The 20,212-nt window shown below is 46.1% G+C and overlaps 1 protein-coding gene across 1 annotated transcript in view; it reads left to right on the forward strand.

Moving 5' to 3' along the window:
• Positions 1-18,745, forward strand: part of APCDD1 (APC down-regulated 1) — a 33,036-nt gene extending 14,291 nt beyond the window's left edge. The window contains exons 3-5 of the mRNA XM_081149699.1: positions 1,232-1,763; positions 14,796-15,117; positions 16,645-18,745. Coding sequence (XP_081005825.1) covers positions 1,232-1,763; positions 14,796-15,117; positions 16,645-17,096 — 1,306 coding nt within the window. The 3' untranslated portion in view covers positions 17,097-18,745. The remainder of the gene's footprint in view (positions 1-1,231; positions 1,764-14,795; positions 15,118-16,644) is intronic.
• The last annotated feature ends 1,467 nt before the right edge of the window (positions 18,746-20,212 follow it).

Consider the following 20,212-nt stretch of genomic DNA (forward strand, 5'->3'; position numbering starts at 1 on the left):
AATCTTTACCTAGTGAAAGGTACCCACTTCAAAATAGTGCTTGTCTTTTACCAATTTAACTAAAAAACAGAAATGTTAACAAGTTTGAGAACCACTGGCCTTTGGGAATTCAAGCCCATTGTTTGATTTAGCAATGCTGAGTCAACTCAATCCAGAATTAGTGTATATAAGTATATTATATAGTACATAATATATATAATATATATTATAGACCTGAGCAGAGTTATGAGACCAAAATTAATGAGATGAAAGTCATGATGTAACTGAGACTAGGATCTAGCAAAAGGTATGGACAAATTTTTTGGCTAACATATTAAAGAAAACATCATTTGCCTGGTATGGGCTCTGCTGCATGTCTATGAATTGATTACAATTAGGACAGTGTAAGGAAGGTATGTAAGTTCTAACCTACTGGGCCATTTGTGCTCTGTCCACCCAGTCCAAGTATTTCTGGCCTGGGAATTTAGCATTTATGTCATGCCACAGCAAAAAACCATTTTATCGTTGTCAACAACTCAAAATAAAAGGAACCCTTATTACTGTTGTTATATTAGCTTAATTTTAGTAATTGCCTCTTTATTTTTCTAGAGGGAAAATTGATTTTGACTGGAAGGGAGGGCGAATTTCTGATTGCCTTTAAGTGATGCCTCCCCAAGACTAGATTCCATTTTAGCATGATGGACATCTAGCCCCTGCCTGCTCTAGACAAGGTCCATAAAACAGAAGTTGTCAGGAAATCAGTCATTTCTGAGCTTGCATAAGGGAACTTCTTTTATAGGCTAGAAACATAGTCTTTTTCCTTCTTCCTACCAGCAGGGAAGAAATTTCTCTGTAAGTTAGGCCTGTGGGTAGAACTGGGGATAGCAGATTTCTGCTCTCCTGGCCTGTTCATAAAGCGAATGAAAGGCTTTCTGATGTAGAATGATCAGACTCATAGGCACTAGGGCCGGGCTGCTCTGGTTCACCATCTGGCTCTGATGCTGGCTGGTTATGTGACCTTGGCCACGTTACTTAGTCTCTTGTGCCTCTGTTTCCCCATCTAAAATATGGACAATAATAATACCTACCTAACTCAGAAGTTATTGTGAGGATTCAATGAACTGATATCTGTACAGGACTTAGAACAGAGAAAGCATTCTGTTATTATCGCTGTAGCTTCTTAACACTGTAATGAATCTCTTCCTCCTGCCTTTGGGCTCTAAAAAGCCTCTCTTCCCCTTTTCTTCTTCAGCTGTGAAGTGAGGTCTGGCCCAGAGTTCATCACAAGGTCTTACAGATTCTACCACAATAACACCTTCAAGGCCTACCAGTTCTATTATGGCGGCAACCGGTGCACAAGCCCCACCTACACCCTCATCATCCGAGGCAAGATCCGCCTGCGCCAGGCCTCCTGGATCATCCGCGGGGGCACGGAAGCCGACTACCAGCTGCACAACGTGCAGGTCATCTGCCACACGGAGGCAGTCGCCGAGAGGCTCAGCCAGCTGGTGAACCGCACGTGCCCCGGCTTCGTCCCTGCTGGAGGTGCCTGGGTGCAGGACGTGCCCTACGACCTGTTGCAGGAGGAGGACGGCTGTGAGTGCACCAGGGCCGTGAACTTCGCCATGCATGAGCTGCAGCTCCTCCGGGTGGAGAAGCAGTACCTGCAGCACCACCTGGACCGCCTGGTGGAGGAGCTCTTCCTTGGCGACATCCACACCGACGCCTCCCAGAGGACGTTCTACCGGCCGTCCAGTTACCAGCCCCCCCTGCAGAATGCTAAGGTACCCCAGAGCTGATTGCACGCAGGGCCCTGCAGCCTTCTCTTTGTGAAGTAAAATGAGGGCCCTAAGGAGTGATGTGTCAGTGGGGTCAAAGGGACCCCATGACAGAGAGAGAACTGAGTCATGAGGGAGGTACTAGTGAGAGGTGAGAGGAGTGTCAGAGCACTTCTGGGGCAGGGACACATCACCAGAGTCAGGAGACCTAGTCAGCCACCAGTTTGCTCTATGATTTGGGGCATCTATTTTCATATTTGATGTGGGTGGTGGTTCTGGGGTTGGTGGTATGGTAGGGTCTCGGGTGGTTGTCCTAGAAAATTCCTGAGGTTCTTTTCAACTCTTAACACTTTAGGAACCTTGTCTGTGATTCTAAAAGGAAAGCAGGAAGGAAACACGGAGACATTCTAACCACACGTGGGAAAGACGGGTGATCCCAGCCCTGGAGGGGGTGGGGAGGCTCTGGGGAACAGTGACAGTGCTGTTTGCGTAGGGCTGTAGACCCCGTGAAGATCTCCCACCCACATCACTACTTTCAGACTTCACAGCGACCCTCTGAGGGAAATGTTACCACCCTCATAGGCAGAAGAGTCCACTAAGGTTCAAGGGTTTAGCCTCCTGCCCAAGGTGACCCAGTTAGTTTCAGTGGAACGTGAACCCAAACCTCTTTCTCCAGACCCCACACTTGACTGAATGAAATGTCAAGTCACTGTGATCAGAAAAGAGAACAGAGCAGGGCAGGAAACCATTAAAACCTTACAGTGCCCTTTTCTCCAATGATAGTCCAATAATTACATTTGGAATTCACAAAGCATTTTCTTCCCACAGGCTCAGAGTTTGTGTCAGCAGGTAATGCAATCATTTCCACTGCAGGAGTCAGGGAAGCTCGAGGCAGGGAGGGCGTGCGGGGCTCTGATCACGGTGGACCAGGGTGGGGGCAGTTTCCTCTAGAACAGCAATTCCAATTGCAGGGTCTTCTTTGACTTCTGTTTGGCAGTTCATTTATTTTTTTAAAAACTCTTTTTTCTTCTTAGTCCTTTGAGCTCATTCATGACTAGTGGAGAGATCACAGAATACTTCCCCTGCCAAGACCACTCAGCGTTATCTTTTTAGCTGTGCTGTTGTGAGCTCGTGTAATGAAAGTCGCCCTTACTATAATTGTGGGAAATCTGCTGAGGAAGCCCACTTGGCAGAGGCCACTTCCTCTGGACGCTGGTCAGGGATGGTCTCGTGTGTGAGGTGAGGTGAGGCCGACTGAGGGCCGAGGGCTTCAGACCCAGGACCCCCTGGGCTCTCCACACTCAGCTAGCTCACCAGTATGGTTCAGAATGCCACTGGGGTAGTTCCAGTGGAGAACAGGGGCCAGGTCCACTGTGTTCTGCCTCAGAAGTGCCAGAGGCACTGAGGGGGGGAAAAGGTGAGTTAGGGCAGCGAGCAAGAGGGCACCGTCACGCCCGCTTCCAGACATCCTCTTGGGAAGGGTGAGGTGGGGGAGCCTAAGCTCTGATGTTCCACACTTAGATGCAAAAGCATCAGGAGAATATTCCACAGGGCGGCACCTGGCTGAGGGCCTGCTTTTGGGGAAAACGGAGGAGTGATGAGCTTCAGTTCCATTCTGGGACCTTTCTAGTTGGTAGCATTATCCAGAGTCTGTGGTGAGTGCTGCAGCTAAATAGCACTTTTGTTGAAATCTTTGGTGTGTGATAGCAGCCAGGAAAGGGGATTTTCATACGTACATTTGGCTCCCTCTGAGTACAGTTTAGCCAACTTTTAAATTATCTCTGGTGATGGGAGGTAAGAATGTCATGAATAAAAATGTTCCACAGATAATTCAGAAAACTCATGGGAGCCAAGAATGCCAGCCCCTGTCTCACCCTGAACCTTTCTGAAGATCAGCTAAGCCAGCAGAGTCCTTTCCATTCCTGCTCATCCTGCAGGGGAGACACTAATGAGCAGTAAAACAGCCACAACTTGGGCAGTGAGGCAAGGGGCTGAGGAAGGAGGAAGGAGCCGAGTTGCTCAAGGAGGAGCCAGGGTACAACCCCAGAACTGCCTGGGCTGGAGTCAGGACCCCTCTCTCCAGCTCTATACCTGACCTTGGGCTGGTCATCTGCACACACTCAGGTTGAGATTTTGTTTCCTCACCTGCAGATGCCTTATTGGCTCTTTGATCTCTTAAGTTCTTTTTAGGACTCTAAAAAAGAAACTATTAATATAACTATTTTGTTTTCTTATCCCTCTCTCTTATCCCTCAAACTCACTGTTTTCCTTCTGGTGGCATGGCTGTTCAGAAAGTCTGAAAGATAAAACGAAGATTCCTAAGACTTGTAGTTACAGACAGTTCACTCTCCCTCCCTCCTCTGGTTCTGGAGGAGGGAGTTCTTCTGGTCAGTGCCCTTCACTAAATAGAGCCTGGTTGTTGGGAGAGCAGAAGCATACAGTTGTGGCTCTGGGAGGAAAAATGTCTTGAAAGTGAGTTATTGACATTGGCATGGAGAATTAAGGATGAGAGTTGTAAGGCTGACCATCTCAGAATTTTTATAAACAGAGAGTTGAAGAGTTTTTTGCTTTTTTAAACATCATCTGGATAAATTGGCAAGAATATGGACTTGGAGATGGTAGCCAATCTGGAATCCAGTTCTCCTGTGGTCATCAGCTAGGGGGCACTAGTAGTGTTACCTGACCTTTTGGAGTCTTAGTTTCTCTTTTCTTTAAAATGGTAAAAATAGAAGATTCGATTGGGTTAATATGCACAATGCTGTCAGCATCTGGAAAGGGCCCCTGGCCTGGAGTAAGGAACCCTTGTGGGCATATGGCTCCTAGAGGAATGAGAATGACAGTTGACCGAGGGCATCAAAGTATTTTTTGTTACTGTTAATCCTCACCTGGGGATATTTTTTCCATTGACTTTTAGAGAGAGTGGAAGGGGGGAGGAGAGAGAGAGAGAAATATCGATATGAGAGAGATACATCAATTGGTTCCCTCCCGCATGCACCCCGACTGGGGCCGGGGACCTAACCTGCAACCTCGGTACATGGCCTTGACTGGAAACCGAACTCAAGACCCTCAGTGCTTGTTCTGACCTCTAACCACTGAGCAACATGGGCCTGGGCACATCAGAGTATTTTATGATGCCTCGCTATAAAACATTTCCGCCCATTTTCTCCCCCCTGCTCTGCTAAGGCAGTTGTGGAAACATTTACCCAGGTCTTAAGAAAGAAACTCTTTAAACCCTAGGTCTGATTCCCTCATTCAAGAAATATTAAGGGTGGAAAGAACCTTGGGTCTTCGATATTATCCAAGATGTACTGCTAAGTAAAAAAAGAATAAAAAAAAAAGGAAGGTATGGTACCATTGTGTAAAACTAGTCATAAAAGAAGATAAGCTTACAAAGGAGTATTTCTGGAGGGGCACTTAGGAAGCATAAGGGTTCCTTCGAGGAAGGGGACTGAGTAGCTGGGGAGACAATCAGACAGAGACTTGTCACTGTATCCCTTTTGGTTCCTTTTTAAATTTGTGCCATGATATTAAATTACCTAAATGCAATTACCACACAGAGTTAAAAGGCGTTTTAACAAGTTAAGACTCTAAGGCTCAGAGCGCTGTGGCCGCGGATGAAGATGGCAGCAGGGCTGGGAGGGGAACCCGGGCGGGCGTCCAGGGCCCAGCCCGTGCCCCCCCCCCCCCCCCGGGCTGCAGCGGGGAGGGTCCTTGGAAGACCAGGCCCCCAGGCCCTGGTGGCTCTGGAAGCTGAAAGGGCTCCTTCTTCTCTTGTTGTCCCTGGCATTGTGCATCTTGGCCTGCAGTGTGCAACAGAGTCTTCAGGAAGTTTTTAGATCCTTCCCCAGGACAGCTCCGAGAAGGAATAAATGGACTTGGCCCCTGGTGCCTGTCCAGACACCAAATGCGAAGCCCCGGGTGCTCCCCGCCGGCTGGGTCTGCGGGAAGGAGCGGAGGTGGGAGCGCATCCGGAACCACCGCTCACCCCCGCCGCCCCCCTCTTTGAACTCCTTGCCTTCCCTAATTGCCGGTCCATAGAGACCTGCCGAAAATTAGTTTAAATGCTAAATTGAGTTTGAAACCACTAGTCTTGGCCCCTCTGGAAACGGGACACCACGTAAAAATAGAAACTTTAAATCATCTTGTTTTCCTAAGCTTTATACAGCTTCGCTGTGAGGTTCAGAGTCCTTTGGCAAATAAATTATGTTTGAAGAAAATCAGGTGTGCCGGGAGGATTCTTTTAGGATGAAATTGGCTACTCTTCATTTAGAAAACTCAAAGCCACCTAAAATAACCCTGAGAGAAGATGCTTTGCCTGAATGGAGTTTAACATCTGAGCAGCCATTATTACCCTCTTCCTAGATTCTTGTGCAGTTGAAGATTTAGGGAGGTGCATTTTTCCTCATGATAGAATCAAAGTGTAATTAAAAGCAAACGACTGCTGGCATCGTTGGCAATGCCAAGCCTTAGTATCAGACTTGTTAGCAAATGGAATTGGTCTTTCTCCAAAATCCTGCCCTGGTTTAGCCACAGGGTCATAAATCAAAGGGTTTGTCAGAAAACCAGACAACTTTCTCCAAGTTATGTGTCTTGAATATTCTGCCCCTGCATACTTACAGCAGGGGGACTGCACATCGGAGGGAGAAAGCACCCGATGTGTTGTTTTTTCTGTTTTAATCCTTACCCAAGGATATTTTTTCCATTGCTTTTCACAGAGAGAGGAAGTGGGGGGGGGGGGAGGAAACATCGATGTGAGAGAGACACATTGATTGGTTGCCTCTTGCATGGGCCCCAACCAGAGCCCAGGATTCAGCCTGTAACCAAGGTCTGTGCTCTTGGTTGGAATTGAACTCGGGACCCTTCAGTCCATGGGCCGACACTCTTAACCACTGAGCCAAACCCACTAGGGCATCACCCAATGTTTTTAAGAGTAGCTGGGCACTGTAAATGAAGGAGGAATTGTGCACTTTTTTGAATTGTGCACTTTTTTGAATTATATAGAAACCTGTAGGCTTGTGAACAAACAATTTGTTTCTGAGGAACCTTGCCTTTCGAAGTCTTTTCAGAGTATATGAAAAATACAGATGAACTATGAGACTTTCTCCTATCTGTGACATCAGAGGCACTTTGGACCAGGTGGCGATGGCAGCGGACTTTTCAGCCCAGCTCCAGGAGACAGGTCTCAGCAGAAAGGGGTCTCTCCCTGGGCATTTGTTCTGTGTGGCTCCCAGGTGGGAGGGTGAGAGGGTGTCACAGAAGTAAGAACAGGAGGAGCCAGGTGCTCTTAGAAGAATTTCTGTCCCTTCTCTTGCTGCCAGTGTAGGGAGAGGTGATGGGAGATGGAGGAGGTGGTAGAGGACCAGGAGATTTAGGGCGTCATGACCTAAAATGGTTTCAGGTGCCCCTCTAACCTTAAGGATGACACCTAAAGAAAATGGTGACCTTGCTCACTGGGGCTGGGTGTTTTAACTATAAGGCAGCAAATGTTGCGCGTTATATGAAATCGAGGTTGAATGATGGGATTTTGACTCTGAAAGGCTTGCTTGTGTGGACATTTTATGTGGGCCAGGTATGAAGTGGCGCATGGTTGTTGCTCTGCACAGATGCTGGCGTATACTTTTATTGCCGAAACAGTTTCTTATATATCTTGATTCCACAGTATTTCAGCAGCTAAACAGGCATGCAAAGTTGCTTTATTTAAGGAATTAGCAGACCAGGAAATACTTGTTGTCAGGGACAATGCAAGTGGTAAACATTTCAGCCCTTAAAAGGCAAGAAAGCTGAGAGGAGGGAGTGGAAGCCTGGGCAGGCAGGAAGTCAGCCACTCGGGAAGTTGCTATTAAGCCCCTACTGTGTGGGTGTGCTGGCTACACACTTCAGGGAGAGAGGTTGAGGAGAAATGGGCCAAACTGTAGGGCCCACTGCATTTGCAGCAAATTTAATTATTAACAGGAGTCTGCTTTAGTATTTAAATCAATTTAAATTAATAGGAGAAGAAACAAGTAAAAAAATAAATAAAATGTTTCTTCTGAAACCATTTTAAAGACATTTCAATTAAAGAACCAGCTTATCATGGTTCCTATTGTCTAGCTGTTGAGTCTGTATGGAGTGTGTATGTATAGGCATGGTGGAGGCAAAATGATCTTTTGTGTGATTTTCTGATATCTTGTAAAATAAGAAAGGCCTTCGTGAGCTAACTTCTTAGATTCTAAACTTTTTAGAAAAACCCATTTCTGGAAATGTAGTGTTGCTCCCCAGGGCACACAGACTGCCTGTTCCCAGTGGTGGCCCTTCAAGATACGGTTAGAGACCCATCATGTACGGCCAGGGCTGGTCACCCCCCCCTTCTTTCAGAATGTGGACTCACCATGATCCTTTCGGAGGTCCAGATGAGCCTGAGATCATACATTCTCAGGACCCCAGATCTGAAAAGCATCCAAAGAGGCTCTCCCACCAGGCCGGTCAGCTGTCATTATTTGTGATAGTGCTGCCTTACTCTTTTCATATTTTTCAATATCCAGTGATATGTTTCTATAAATCAGTCAGTGCAGAATCTTTACCATACCCACTGCACTCTCCGAGATGTCATGGGAAATATGAAACAGAGAGCACATTGGTCTTGGCCTTAAAGAACTTAAAATGAATTGGAGAAGATCTGGGAAGGACCTCCATGTAGGAATACCACAGTAGAGATGTAATCAAAGACATGGTGAATTGCAGTTGTAAAAAAAGTTTTCAACGTCAATCATTGGCCATGGCAGGTTTCTTCCTGAGAAACATTGTGTTTTGTATCCCGTGGAACAAAACTATGAAAGGAACTTTTCCTCATCTATTCCCTTTGCTCCTCCTGCTTGAACAAAACTTTTAGCCCAAGAAATATTTTATTCAGCCCACTTCTCTAGTTGTTCACAACAACACCATATCAAGTAATTTCTTCCATTCTGGGGAGACGCTAGAAACTAGTGGATGCTGTCAGCAGATGTTGATTGACCAACTCTCCAGAAATAAATATTGGCAGGGAACGGGAGAAAGCCTGGAGAATCCCTATCAGTCATCGGCCAGAGAAGACCTTTTCCAGGGCTGGAGTCCCTCATAGGGAAATGTGCTCTTTGCAGGCCGTCAGCCTCAGAGGCATCCAGGCTCTGGGAAGTAGCTCTCGGCAAGCCCCAAGACCAAATTATGTTCCAGTTTCTACTTTTGGCTCCTAAAGCCATCTGAGCCATGTTATTCCCTCTCTGTGCCCTGGTGGACTCATCTTTAAAGTGTACCTGTGGTCTCTTCAGGAAGTTGTAAAGTTTAAGGAGCCTATACTTGAACTTCCTCAGAGTCAAATGCCCTGTCCAGTGCAAGCTGCAGTTATTTGATGTGTTACCAGGGCGCCGGGCAGGAATCAGAAAGGAGAGTGGGGAAAGCCCCCCTCTTTGCCTAAAACATTGCTCACTTATAAAGTTTAAGGTTGATTTTTCATTTTTAGAATAAGTTTCATGTGTTGTTTTTTTCCCAAGAGTTTAATTGTATAAGGATCTTTTTTCCTCCCCTCCCCTTTTGAAAGTAAAGCTTTTTATAGACGGTGTAAAGAATAGCAACAAGGAAACACGTTCTGGCCTCTGCTTTAATCTTCAGAGCTTCTGTGTACAGAAACCCTGACTTTAAAATAGCTTTCTGAGATTCAGTAGAAGGGAGTGATGTGGAAGCCCGATCGGAAAGCCTGGGAGAATAAAGCTTCTCACGTGAGAATCATTTGTCAGAACATGGTCCAGAAAAAGAGAGTAACTTCATAAAGATGATATCTCATAGTACAGATTACTCTTCATGTTGAAAAATTCTTCCTTTATTAATATTGCAAGGCTACTGTTTAAGCAAAACGTCTTGGAAAAGAGAAACACTAGAGCCAACACAATATACAAGCTTTACCTTCTTCTTCCCCTAGTGGTTCCTGTAGGCATTTTGGTTTTTATTCAATCCAAGGTATTAAGAACACAAATTTTTAAAAAGATCTGTCTACAGAACAGAGAGGTGTTATCCAACCATGGCTAAGCTGTCCCTTTGTTGCCAGTATTCACAGAGAGGCCAAAAGTTCACCCTTGTTTATGACATTTTTGGTTTCTTTTAAATAGTTATTTTAAAAGAATAGTTATTTTAAAAGGTAACTAGTCAACTCAGAAAACAATTCTATTGAGAAATGGGCCAGGAATTTGAATACACATTTCTCCAAAGAAGACACACAAATAGCCCATAAGCACATGAAAAGATGCTCAACATCACTAAGTATTAGGGAAATGTAAATCAAAACTACAATGTGATATCTCCCTATACCCACTAGAATGGCTGTTAGAGAAAAAAATGACAATAGTTGGCAAGAATGTAGAGAAATTAGAACCCTCGTGCATTGCCGGGGGAGATGTAAAATGGTGCAGCTGCTGTGGAAACAAGTATGGTGGTTCCTCAAAAAGTTAAACATAGAATTACCATATGATCCAGCAATTCTACTTCTGGGTATATACCCAAAAGAATTAAAAGCAGGGTTTGGAATAGATTGTATATCCATGCTCATAGTATTACTATTTACAATAACCACTAAAGTAAAAGCAACTCAAATGTCCATCAACAGAAGAATTCATAAACAAAATGTGGCACGTACATGCAGTGGAATACTATTCAGCTTTTAAAAAAGGAAGGGAATTCTGATACATGCTACAACATGGATGAACCTTGAGGGCATTATGCTAAGTGAAATAAGCCAGTCACAAAAAGGACAAATACTGTATGATCCCACTTATATGAGGTACTTAGAGTAGTCAAAGTCATAGGGACAGAAAGTATAATGGTGGTTGTCAAGGTCTGGGTTGGGGCAGGAAAGGGGAGTTACTGTTTAATGGATACTAAGGTTCATTTTGGAAAAATGTAAAAGTTCTGGAGATAGATGGTGTTGGTGGTCACACAACAATATGAATGTACCTTGTACCATTGAACTGTACACATAAAATGGTTAAGATGGTAAGTTTTACAGTATGTTTATTTTACCACAATAAAAAAACAACACATAACTAGTTTAGGAATCTGGCAAGACCAATAATACCAAGGGCCCCCCACTCCCTCCCTAAATCCTTGCAGACCCAACTGATTGATAAATGGCTAGCTTCCCCAGAACTACCTAATCTGTTTTTCTCTACTGAGAAATGCTTCAGGTCAAGACCATCATTCACCTGAATTGACCGTAGTTCAGCCAGGTCCTCATCTCAGAGCTCAAGACCCCTGCCAGATGCTAACATTGCTGGGCATGGCATCTTTCTAGAACAACGTGGACCTGATGACAACTGTGCCCATGTCCCCTCACTGCACTTGCTCCTTTAAGCTCCTGGGCAGTCCCTGAATTGATATTGGTACTGGAGGAAACAAACAAATCTTTCCAGGGATTGAGACTCACTCCTTAGAACGGCCAGAGATGAAGTGTTCACAATTAATGTTTTTATTTTTATTTTTTTTAGGTTTTAATTTTTCTTTATTGTTGAAAGTATTGCAATCGATGTTTTTATATTCCCAAATTACAGATAGCAAAGCAAGTAGTAGGGAACTCCCGGGAGGAAGGGGAGGTGGAGGCTGAGTTGGCATAGAAGTAAACAGGCCGTCCACTTGGGCCGCTTAGGGTCTGCTCAGTGAGCAGGTGGAGGAGCAGTTAGCAAACTGCCAGCTGGTGAGCTCCAGGTGGAGTAGCACAGAGCTCTTCGTGGGGAGCCTGTGCTCCCAGAGGGTCCTCTCTTTCCAAGGCCATCTCCTGCAGAGCTCGGTGTCCTTGTTAACAGGCATCGGCCCCAGAACACCTCTCACCTGTCCGTGGAGTCTCAGAGATTTGAATCTGAGTAATGGGCTGGTTTTATTCAGACCATGTGGGGCTGGGGTAGGGGAGCAGGGACAATAGGTACGGTTGGATAAATGTGCTGATCCTGATGAGCTTTGCTAGCAGTTAAGGGGCTACTTCCTGGGCATGGGAGCTAGTATGGTGTTACACTTAAATCATATTAACTTCCTTCCCCTCTCAGATTTAGAGTAACAGAACCCCCCTTTTAGGGAAAAAAATCTTTGGAACTTTCACCTCCTGATAGTTTAATAAGAAAATTACTGAATTTGGTGATGCTTTCTTTTAGCTAAATGTGTGTCTGATTCACCCTAACATGCATTTGAAAGATAGTGGCATGTGTAGCGTGGGGCATACCATTTAGTCTTCCTGTGAAGGCTGTGCTTGCAATGTGATCCCACCCCTAGCCCGCCACTCAGAAACCTCCTCCCAGTGCTTCTGGCTGCACTGAGTGGAAACCACCTTGATCTACTGCTCATTTCTTGTAGTAGTTAAGCAAGTACGTATAATGATCCCCATTTTATGTGATGACTTTGAAACATAAAGAGATAAATAACTTGCCCCAGGTCACCAGTTGCTAAGCGACAGTTGCTGCTGAAAGCTTGGGCCTGGCGAATGGCCTGCCCTCAGGACCTGGCTGGAACTTTCTCTGTCTGTGCAACTGAACCCGGCCCTCATGGGCTGTGTACAGGTGTTCCCTCTCCGTTTCCTCACCCGAGCTTTCAGACAGCAGCTTGCTGCTGACCACAGGCTGCTGAGCAGCTTCTCCGCTGTGCTCCCAGAGTCCTTTGTAAGACACCATGGGCCCACAAATGCATGGGCCCCAGGACACAAATACTCTGCCTTTATCTCACTCTGTAGCTGTCCATTTGATCTCATGTTCTGCAAGTTGCAGTATCAGCGAAGGGACCCTTCTCTCCCTTGAATTACAACTCTAGGCTCATCTAGTGAACACAGCAACAAGTGAGTGAGCTTGAGCTCTCTTTGGAGGAGAGTGTAGAGGGCTGGCAGCTGGAGGCCCTCTCCTCACCGCTCTCCTCCCGTCTGAGATGGCTGAGCATTTAACTGAACAGCAACCTCAGCAACTTCACATTGAGTCAATGCTGGAGATGAAAAGGGCTTTGAGTTTTGGATTTCTGACTTTAGGAAAAAAGTGTGTGCCTGCCCAGAGTGCCCACCCTCCACCAGCTGCACAGCATGGATCCCTGGGCAGGGGAGCACAGGGTTCGGTCGGTGGGCTCTCCACCTGAACATTGAGCCTCAGCTGTCACCGCCACCTAGCACCAGTCAGATTTGAGTCACGCTTCTAGCATGGCCAGTGTCTGGTAGCCCGGCTGGCTTCACAGCCCCCTGTATGGGAGGAAGAATAGCAGAGAGATAGTCCCCACATCCAGGGAGGCAGGCTTGCAGGTACCTGTGACTTAGGTCAAACAGCCAGACCTTGGCAGGAATGGTCAAGAACCCAGCTTGTATGTGATCTCTGAGCCCTCTGGGCCATAAGGATTTACATGGTTGACAGTGTCTGGCCACCCTACTAATAGGTTTTCTAGCCACAAACGTAGAGGGCCCTGTCTCAGGGCTTGTGTGAGTGTTATAAAGCAGACTCAGCGAGAGAGGAGCCCCAGCTATCTTGCACTTATTAAATGGCTTAAAGCTATTAAGCAGGAAGCATATTAAGAGCCCATAAACCTTCCAAACCCTGAGGCCAGCAGACACAAATGGATGGCAGGTGTGCCTGCTGTCTTTTGAGGCTCTGCTCTTGCCTTTCTTCGGGTCTCCTCCTTCACTCCCTCCTTTACCAGACAGCTCCCTTTCTAGTCCACAGCAATTGGATGCTGTCCTTTAAAAAAAAAAAAAAAAAAAAAAGTGTGTGTCTTATCTCCCAGTTGTTTTTAATGAAAAATACCTAATTGTGGTAAAATGCACATAACATAAAATTTACCGTCTTGGCCATTTTAAGTGTACAGTTTAGTGGTATTAAGTACATTCATATTATTATACGTCCATCACCATCACCTATCTGCCGAACTTTTTCATCTTCTCCAACTGACTCTGTGCCCATTAAACACTCCCTATTTCCCCTCCCCAAGCCCTGAACCGCCATTCTACTTCCTATCCCTGTGAATTTGACTACTCCAGGTCCCTCATATAAGTGGAATCACAGTATTTGTCCTTTGTCTCTGGCTTATTTCACTTAGCGTAACATCCTCAAGGTCCATCCATGTTGTAGCATGTGTCAGAATTTCCTTCCCTTTTTAAGATTTAACAGTATTTCATTGTACGGGATAGACCACATTTTGTTTATCCATTCATCTGTCAATGTGCATTGGGTCATTTCCATAGTTTAGCTATCGTGAATAATAGCTATGAACATGGGCGAAAAAATATCTCTTTGAGACCCTGGGTTCAACTCTGCCGGGTATAAATCAGAAGTGTAATTACTGGGTTATATTGTAATTCTTTTCCATAGCAGCTGCAGCGTTTTACATTTCCACCAGCAGTGTGCGCACAAGAGTTCCAATTTCTCCACATTCTTGTCAACACTGTTATTTTCTGTTTTGTTTTGTTTTTTAATATATCTTTATTGATTTCAGAGAGAGGAAAGGAGAGGGGGAGAGAGAGAGACAGAAACATCAATGATGAGAGAAAGTCATTGATCAGCTGCCTCCTGTAGGCCCCCAACTGGGGATCGAGCCCACAACCCGGGCATGTGCCCTGAAGGGGAATTGAACCTACATCTCCTGGATCCTAGGTCGATGCCCAACTGCTGAGCCATGCTCGACCCGGCTGGGTTGTTTTTTTGTGTGTATGTTTTTATAGTAGTCATCCTAATGGGTGTGAGGTGATATAAATCCTTCTTTTTGAAAGAGAATCTAGCACACGTATTCTGAAAATGTAATAGGATTCTAAAAAGGGTTCATATCTCCTTAGGAAATATTTAATTAAGTTCCTAATGTCAACCAAACACATGTGCACTTGTGGACACACACACACATGCGAACACATACACCCCGCCTGTGCCCTGAGGCATGGCTCCAGGTGCTTCTTGGGTACCCAGGTCACAAGTCATGGTGCTCTGGTGCTTTACCCACGCCCACTATGGTGATGGCCATTTGCAGAAAGCATGTGTACAGTGCGCTGTTGTAAAGACAGGTCTCTCCTTGTGTTTGTCTTGGCTGCAGAACCACGACCATGCCTGCATAGCCTGTCGAATCATCCACCGGTCAGACGAGCACCACCCTCCCCTCCTGCCCCCCAAGGCTGACCTGACTGTTGGCCTGCATGGTGAGTGGGTGAGCCAGCGCTGTGAGGTGCGGCCCGAAGTCCTCTTCCTCACGCGCCACTTCATCTTCCACGACAACAATAACACCTGGGAAGGGCATTACTACCACTACTCGGACCCCGTCTGCAAGCATCCCACCTTCACCATCTATGCCAAGGGCCGTTACAGCCGGGGCGTGCACTCCTCCAGGGTCATGGGAGGAACTGAGTTTGTGTTCAAAGGTAGGTCTCCTGCCTCAAATCCCAGGGTAACAGCCCAGTGGGTGAGGGAGAGTGAGCAGCTTTGTGAGCTTTGTTGAGGCGGAACCCAAGGGAAAGGGTCTCTTTTCTGCTAGAGATGGAGAAGAGATTAGGGATCTCTTTCTGCCCCACAGTCATCATTTACAATAGCCTCTGCACTCCTCTGCCAGCCAGGGTGGGCGGCTCAGCCCGCAGGCCTGGTGCCGGGAGCCCGCACCTCTGTGCACAGTGTCAGGTGTGGCCCAGGAGAAGGTTACTAGAAATGGGGGAGCCCACCCCCTTGTGCTTGGTGTCAGGTGTGGCCCAAGAGGTTACTAGAAATGGGGGAGCCCACACCTCTGTGCAGTGTCACGTGTGGCCCCGGTTGTGACTAAGAATGAAATCTCAAGTCTGCACATTTCCTTTCTTATATGCAGCTCATGGCATATTCTGAGCTACCCCTGTGGTAACATCACACTGCATGCACTGTGCTTTCTTTCATGAGTGATAAAAAGCAGGTGTTAGTTACACTCCAGGGCCTCAGAGGTGTCGCTTCCAGTGCTGGGTTTGTCCTGCATGGGGAAGCTGTCACATGCTCCAAGGTGGGAGGCTTAGGATCCTTAATAATAAGCGAGGAAGGTGAGGAATGAAATTCACTGGGCTCTTGTTGGGAAGGGCTGTCTTTTGGTCTCTCTGTCTAGATTTTTTTAAAGCTTGTACATCTTTGTAAGATGGTATCAGCCCTGTCATGGCAACTCAGAGGGATGGCCTGGACACTGGGGATGACCGCTCTCAGGATAGCATTCCACGGTTCAGTCTAGTTAGTATAGAGTGTTTCCGATAACCCAGATAGGCCCTAGGGCGTCTTAGCCCTTCTCTTAAGAAAGGAAGATTTGCTCCAAGGAGAATGGACCTTTGATAGTTGTAGCCAAGAGAATGGCCACATTTGTCTGATTCGACTCCAAAGCTCTCTTGGTATACACAGAATACAGTCTTCTGGGAGGGCCTTCAAAAGAGTCCTCTATAAGTTTTGGGATTTGTATTTAATATATGTATTCATTTTTCATGCTTGTAGTCTAATTTATTTTAGTTGCCCAATTTATGGGCCAGTATTAATTTGGAAGACTTCTAACTAGTATGAGTGTTTGACACCAAATCTATTTTAAAATCTTTTCATTTAAAAAAAAAATCAAAATTCTGGTTTTATTGAATATTTTGTCAGTCCCAAAGAGTCAGTGTCATCAAAGACAATTGCGACCAATTGCAATCTGGGCTCAGCATTTGTACGCAGAATTTAGGTTTTTTTGCTCAACATACATTTGGTGTGATTGTTATTCAGAGCAATGCGTTGAGTTTTCCACCTGAGAATGCTTTTATGCTGGCTGCGGTCAGATGGGCAGGTGGGTGTCAGGGGTGGTTTTAGATCAGAAAGCCTTGGGGAGATGGAGCTCTGCCCGCAGGTGCTCCATGGGCCTTCTGCACCGCAGCTCACTCCCTGAGAGTCACAGAAATGTCCCCTCTCCTTTGCAGTGAACCACATGAAGGTCACCCCCATGGATGCGGCCACTGCCTCGCTCCTCAATGTCTTCAATGGGAACGAATGTGGGGCCGAGGGCTCCTGGCAGGTGGGCGTCCAGCAGGATGTGACGCACACCAATGGCTGTGTGGCGCTGGGAATCAAACTACCTCACACCGAGTACGAGATCTTCAAAATGGAGCAGGACGCCCGCGGCCGCTATCTGCTGTTCAATGGCCAGAGGCCCAGTGACGGGTCCAGTCCGGACAGGCCCGAGAAGAGAGCCACGTCCTACCAGATGCCCTTAGTGCAGTGTGCTTCCTCCGGGCCCCGCCCCGAGGACTTCTCGGAGGACCACAGGGCCCATCAGTACGGGAGCCGGGCGCCCGGGGGGAGCGCGTGCCCCCTGGTCCTTGCTGCGCTTGCCTGCCTCTGGACTCTGCTGCACTGGAATATCCTCAGATAGACATTTTTTAAAAGTTGTATTTTTCCAAACCGGGTTTCCTTACCATTTACAGTTTTTTCCTTAGAAAAGAGAGGCCCCTGCTTCCGATGCAGCCCAGCGCCCGAGGCCTGTGGTGCCTTCCCTCCTGCGCCCTCCCTCCCTCCCAGCCCGCGCGGGGAGCCGCGCGCTTTGAACTCGGTCCAGTCGGATCCCCGGCCCGGGCGCCTTCGCGACAGTAATTGCACTTTAAGGCCGCAGCGCGTGTGGGGCTAGTGTGTCTGGCAGGGGGGCAGGGGAGAGCTAGGTCGTCTTCTTTTCTTCCTCTTAATTATTATTATTAGGTTTCAGGGGTGAACTTGGGAGAAATGAATAATAAGCTACAGCTTTTTATTGTGGCTGCTTCCTGTCCTCCTTTGAAGTCGCTTCCTCTCTGAGTTTTACAAGCTGGAATCCAGTGCAGAGCTGTTGGTTTGGGACGGCAACCCAGACACCTTTTATTAATAAAGAAGAGACTTGGGTGTAGATATGTACATAGGAAAAGGCACACGGTTTAGCTTAACCACCTTGACAGCCTTTATGCAGAAGAGGAGAGAATCCAAACTTGGAAATGTTGAGTGGAAAAGTACCTGTAATTAAAGTTTCAAAGTAATTTAAAATATTGTTGTGTTAGCTTGTTGGGAAAAGAGATGGTGGTTAGACGCCGGTTTCTGGGCGGTTGGGGAATGCTTGCTGCTTTCCTACCTGCTAAGGACACAAGGGCAGCCGAGCAAATACCAAAAGCAGTCCTGTTATCAGACAGGAACGTGGGACGGTGGCGGTGTGTTAGATGCCACATGAATGTCGAAGTGCCCGTGGGTCCCACAGTTTCCTCTTCGTGAGACCTCCTCGTCTTGGCTCACGCTGCGTCTAGTTGGGGTGAGCAGACGGTGCTTCCCTCCGGCGCCTCTGCTGCCTCCAAAGATGAGCACTCAGAGGCCACATAGGTGTCTCAGGGCCGGCTGGTGGAGAGAGTGCCCCACAGCCCGGGAGCCAGGAGCTCCATCAGGCCCTCGGCTCGTGCAGAACCCGGCCTTGCGTATAGTCTCCTTACCGTGGGACATGCCAGCTTGACTCAGTTTCTGTCCTGCCGTTGCCTTGGCTCTGTCACTGCGGAGAGTCTCAGGAAGCCTTACACGGACTCTGTGGGCTGCTGTCTCAGACAACGGGAGGGTGCGTGAGTCCTGTCTTCCCATGACTTTGGATTATTACAGATGGTGCTGTCTGAACACCAAGTGTTAGTGCCCTGCCAGCAGAGACTGGTGGAGGGCAGCGATGAGTAACTGAACCCCTGGATGTAGCGAAAGCGAACGTGGGAACCGTGATCGACGTCAAGACTCATACCTGTATTTAAATAAATTTATGAACTGCTATAGCATTCGCTGTGGTGTTAAGTTGCAAGGACGGCATGGGGTACCAAAGTGCTTTACCTTTAGGTTATATTTTAAGTTGTGGTGCATACTAAGGGGGTTTATTCAGATGAAAATACTAACTTAATATCTGCCGAGTTTAATAAACAGATGTCAAAAATACTCCCAGAAAATACATTTTACCTGTGGATCTATTTAATGAATACTAATGCTGTCTTTAAAGGATAAAATAAAATTATGTGAAGAATTATGTTCACTGCTAAAGACTACCTCAGCAATTTACTATAAAAGTGGTAGATGTACAGCCACTTAATTCACAGCTTCTCATGCAGACTTATCTATTCATACCTCTGGAAACTACATTACATATATATGTACACACACACACATATGCACACATATATACATATACCCAAGTATATAGGTATTAACATACACACAATGTAATATATAATTTAGGGTTAACATGAAATTCACGTGATCATATCACTTCATAATACAGAGAATGACCAATATATTTTATTCCCAAATTAGTGGCACAGTTAGATTTATACTTGTTACTTACTTTATCACCCACATGTATCTTGTTATGTCAGTCATGTTTACACAAACAAGTGTCTCTAAAAGTAAGCTCCCATGTATCCCATGATGATCTCTCCAAGTGATTTTCCATCATCTTGAAGAAACAGTGATATATCTTTGAAAGTCATTCAGGTTTAAAAGTCAGAAATTTCAACTTAAGATCAGATGCTCTCCCTGAGGAAGGTATGACTGAGTCTAGACTATTCTACAGCAAGCTTAAAATACTCCATAATATGTACTCAGGTGCTGGCAAGTCTAGCCCTAAGTTAGTAGTTCTACTTGTAAATACTAGGTTTGGGGAATGTGGTGAGTAATGAAAGGGTGGCTGTTCTAGATTTCACTGGCTTGCTGGGACTGGACAACACAAGCAGTAATTGACTATAACTGGAGATTTATTATATTCTAATACAGATCAGAAATGCAGTTTCTTTATGAAAAAGTTTCCACCTTTTTTGTTTGTGTACAATTTGCAAAACTATAGCAGAATACATATGCACAAGTCTGCAAAGAGTGCAAATTTAGGCTACAGTAAATTATTTACAAATTACTTTAAAAAACACTGTGCCGCAACTGGACTTTTACATTGCCTCTTTTTTTTTAAATAAAAATATTTGATGCCAGCCTTCCTTCCACTGCCCTAAACTATAAAAGGTTTTTAATGAGTTGAAATTAAGGAAGGACTACATCTACTAGAAGAGAAGAAAGTTCTGTTAGATTGAGATTTCAGAATTCCCCCAAACCAGGACTGGGGTCTTGGTAAGAGCTAGGCTGGGACCCGGAGGACAGTCTGAGCCTGTGCAGGTGGCATCCCTGAGATTCAGAGCTGCAGTGGACCAGGAGCATCCAGCTGCATGACTCACTGAACTGTTGCCATTTTCTACTCTGGCTCGACAGGGGATAACTCCAACAGGGAAAGCTCACATTCATTCCATTCTTCCGGAGCTCTGACAGCATTTAATAACTCCCTGGGATGTCTTCCACATACGGTATGATGGTATTCAAGTAATTGCTGAAAGATACAGGGTCATTCTGTAATACTTATGCCCATTTCACCTAGGTGCTCAGTGGGTCTATCAGTCCCCTCTGCAGTTTATCGTAGTCATTGGAACAGAACCTTTGACTTTCCGTGGCTTTAGCTGCATAAGGCAG

Source organism: Miniopterus schreibersii (assembly GCF_964146895.1).
Source record: "Miniopterus schreibersii genome assembly, chromosome: 10".
NCBI classification, from domain to species: domain Eukaryota; kingdom Metazoa; phylum Chordata; class Mammalia; order Chiroptera; family Miniopteridae; genus Miniopterus; species Miniopterus schreibersii.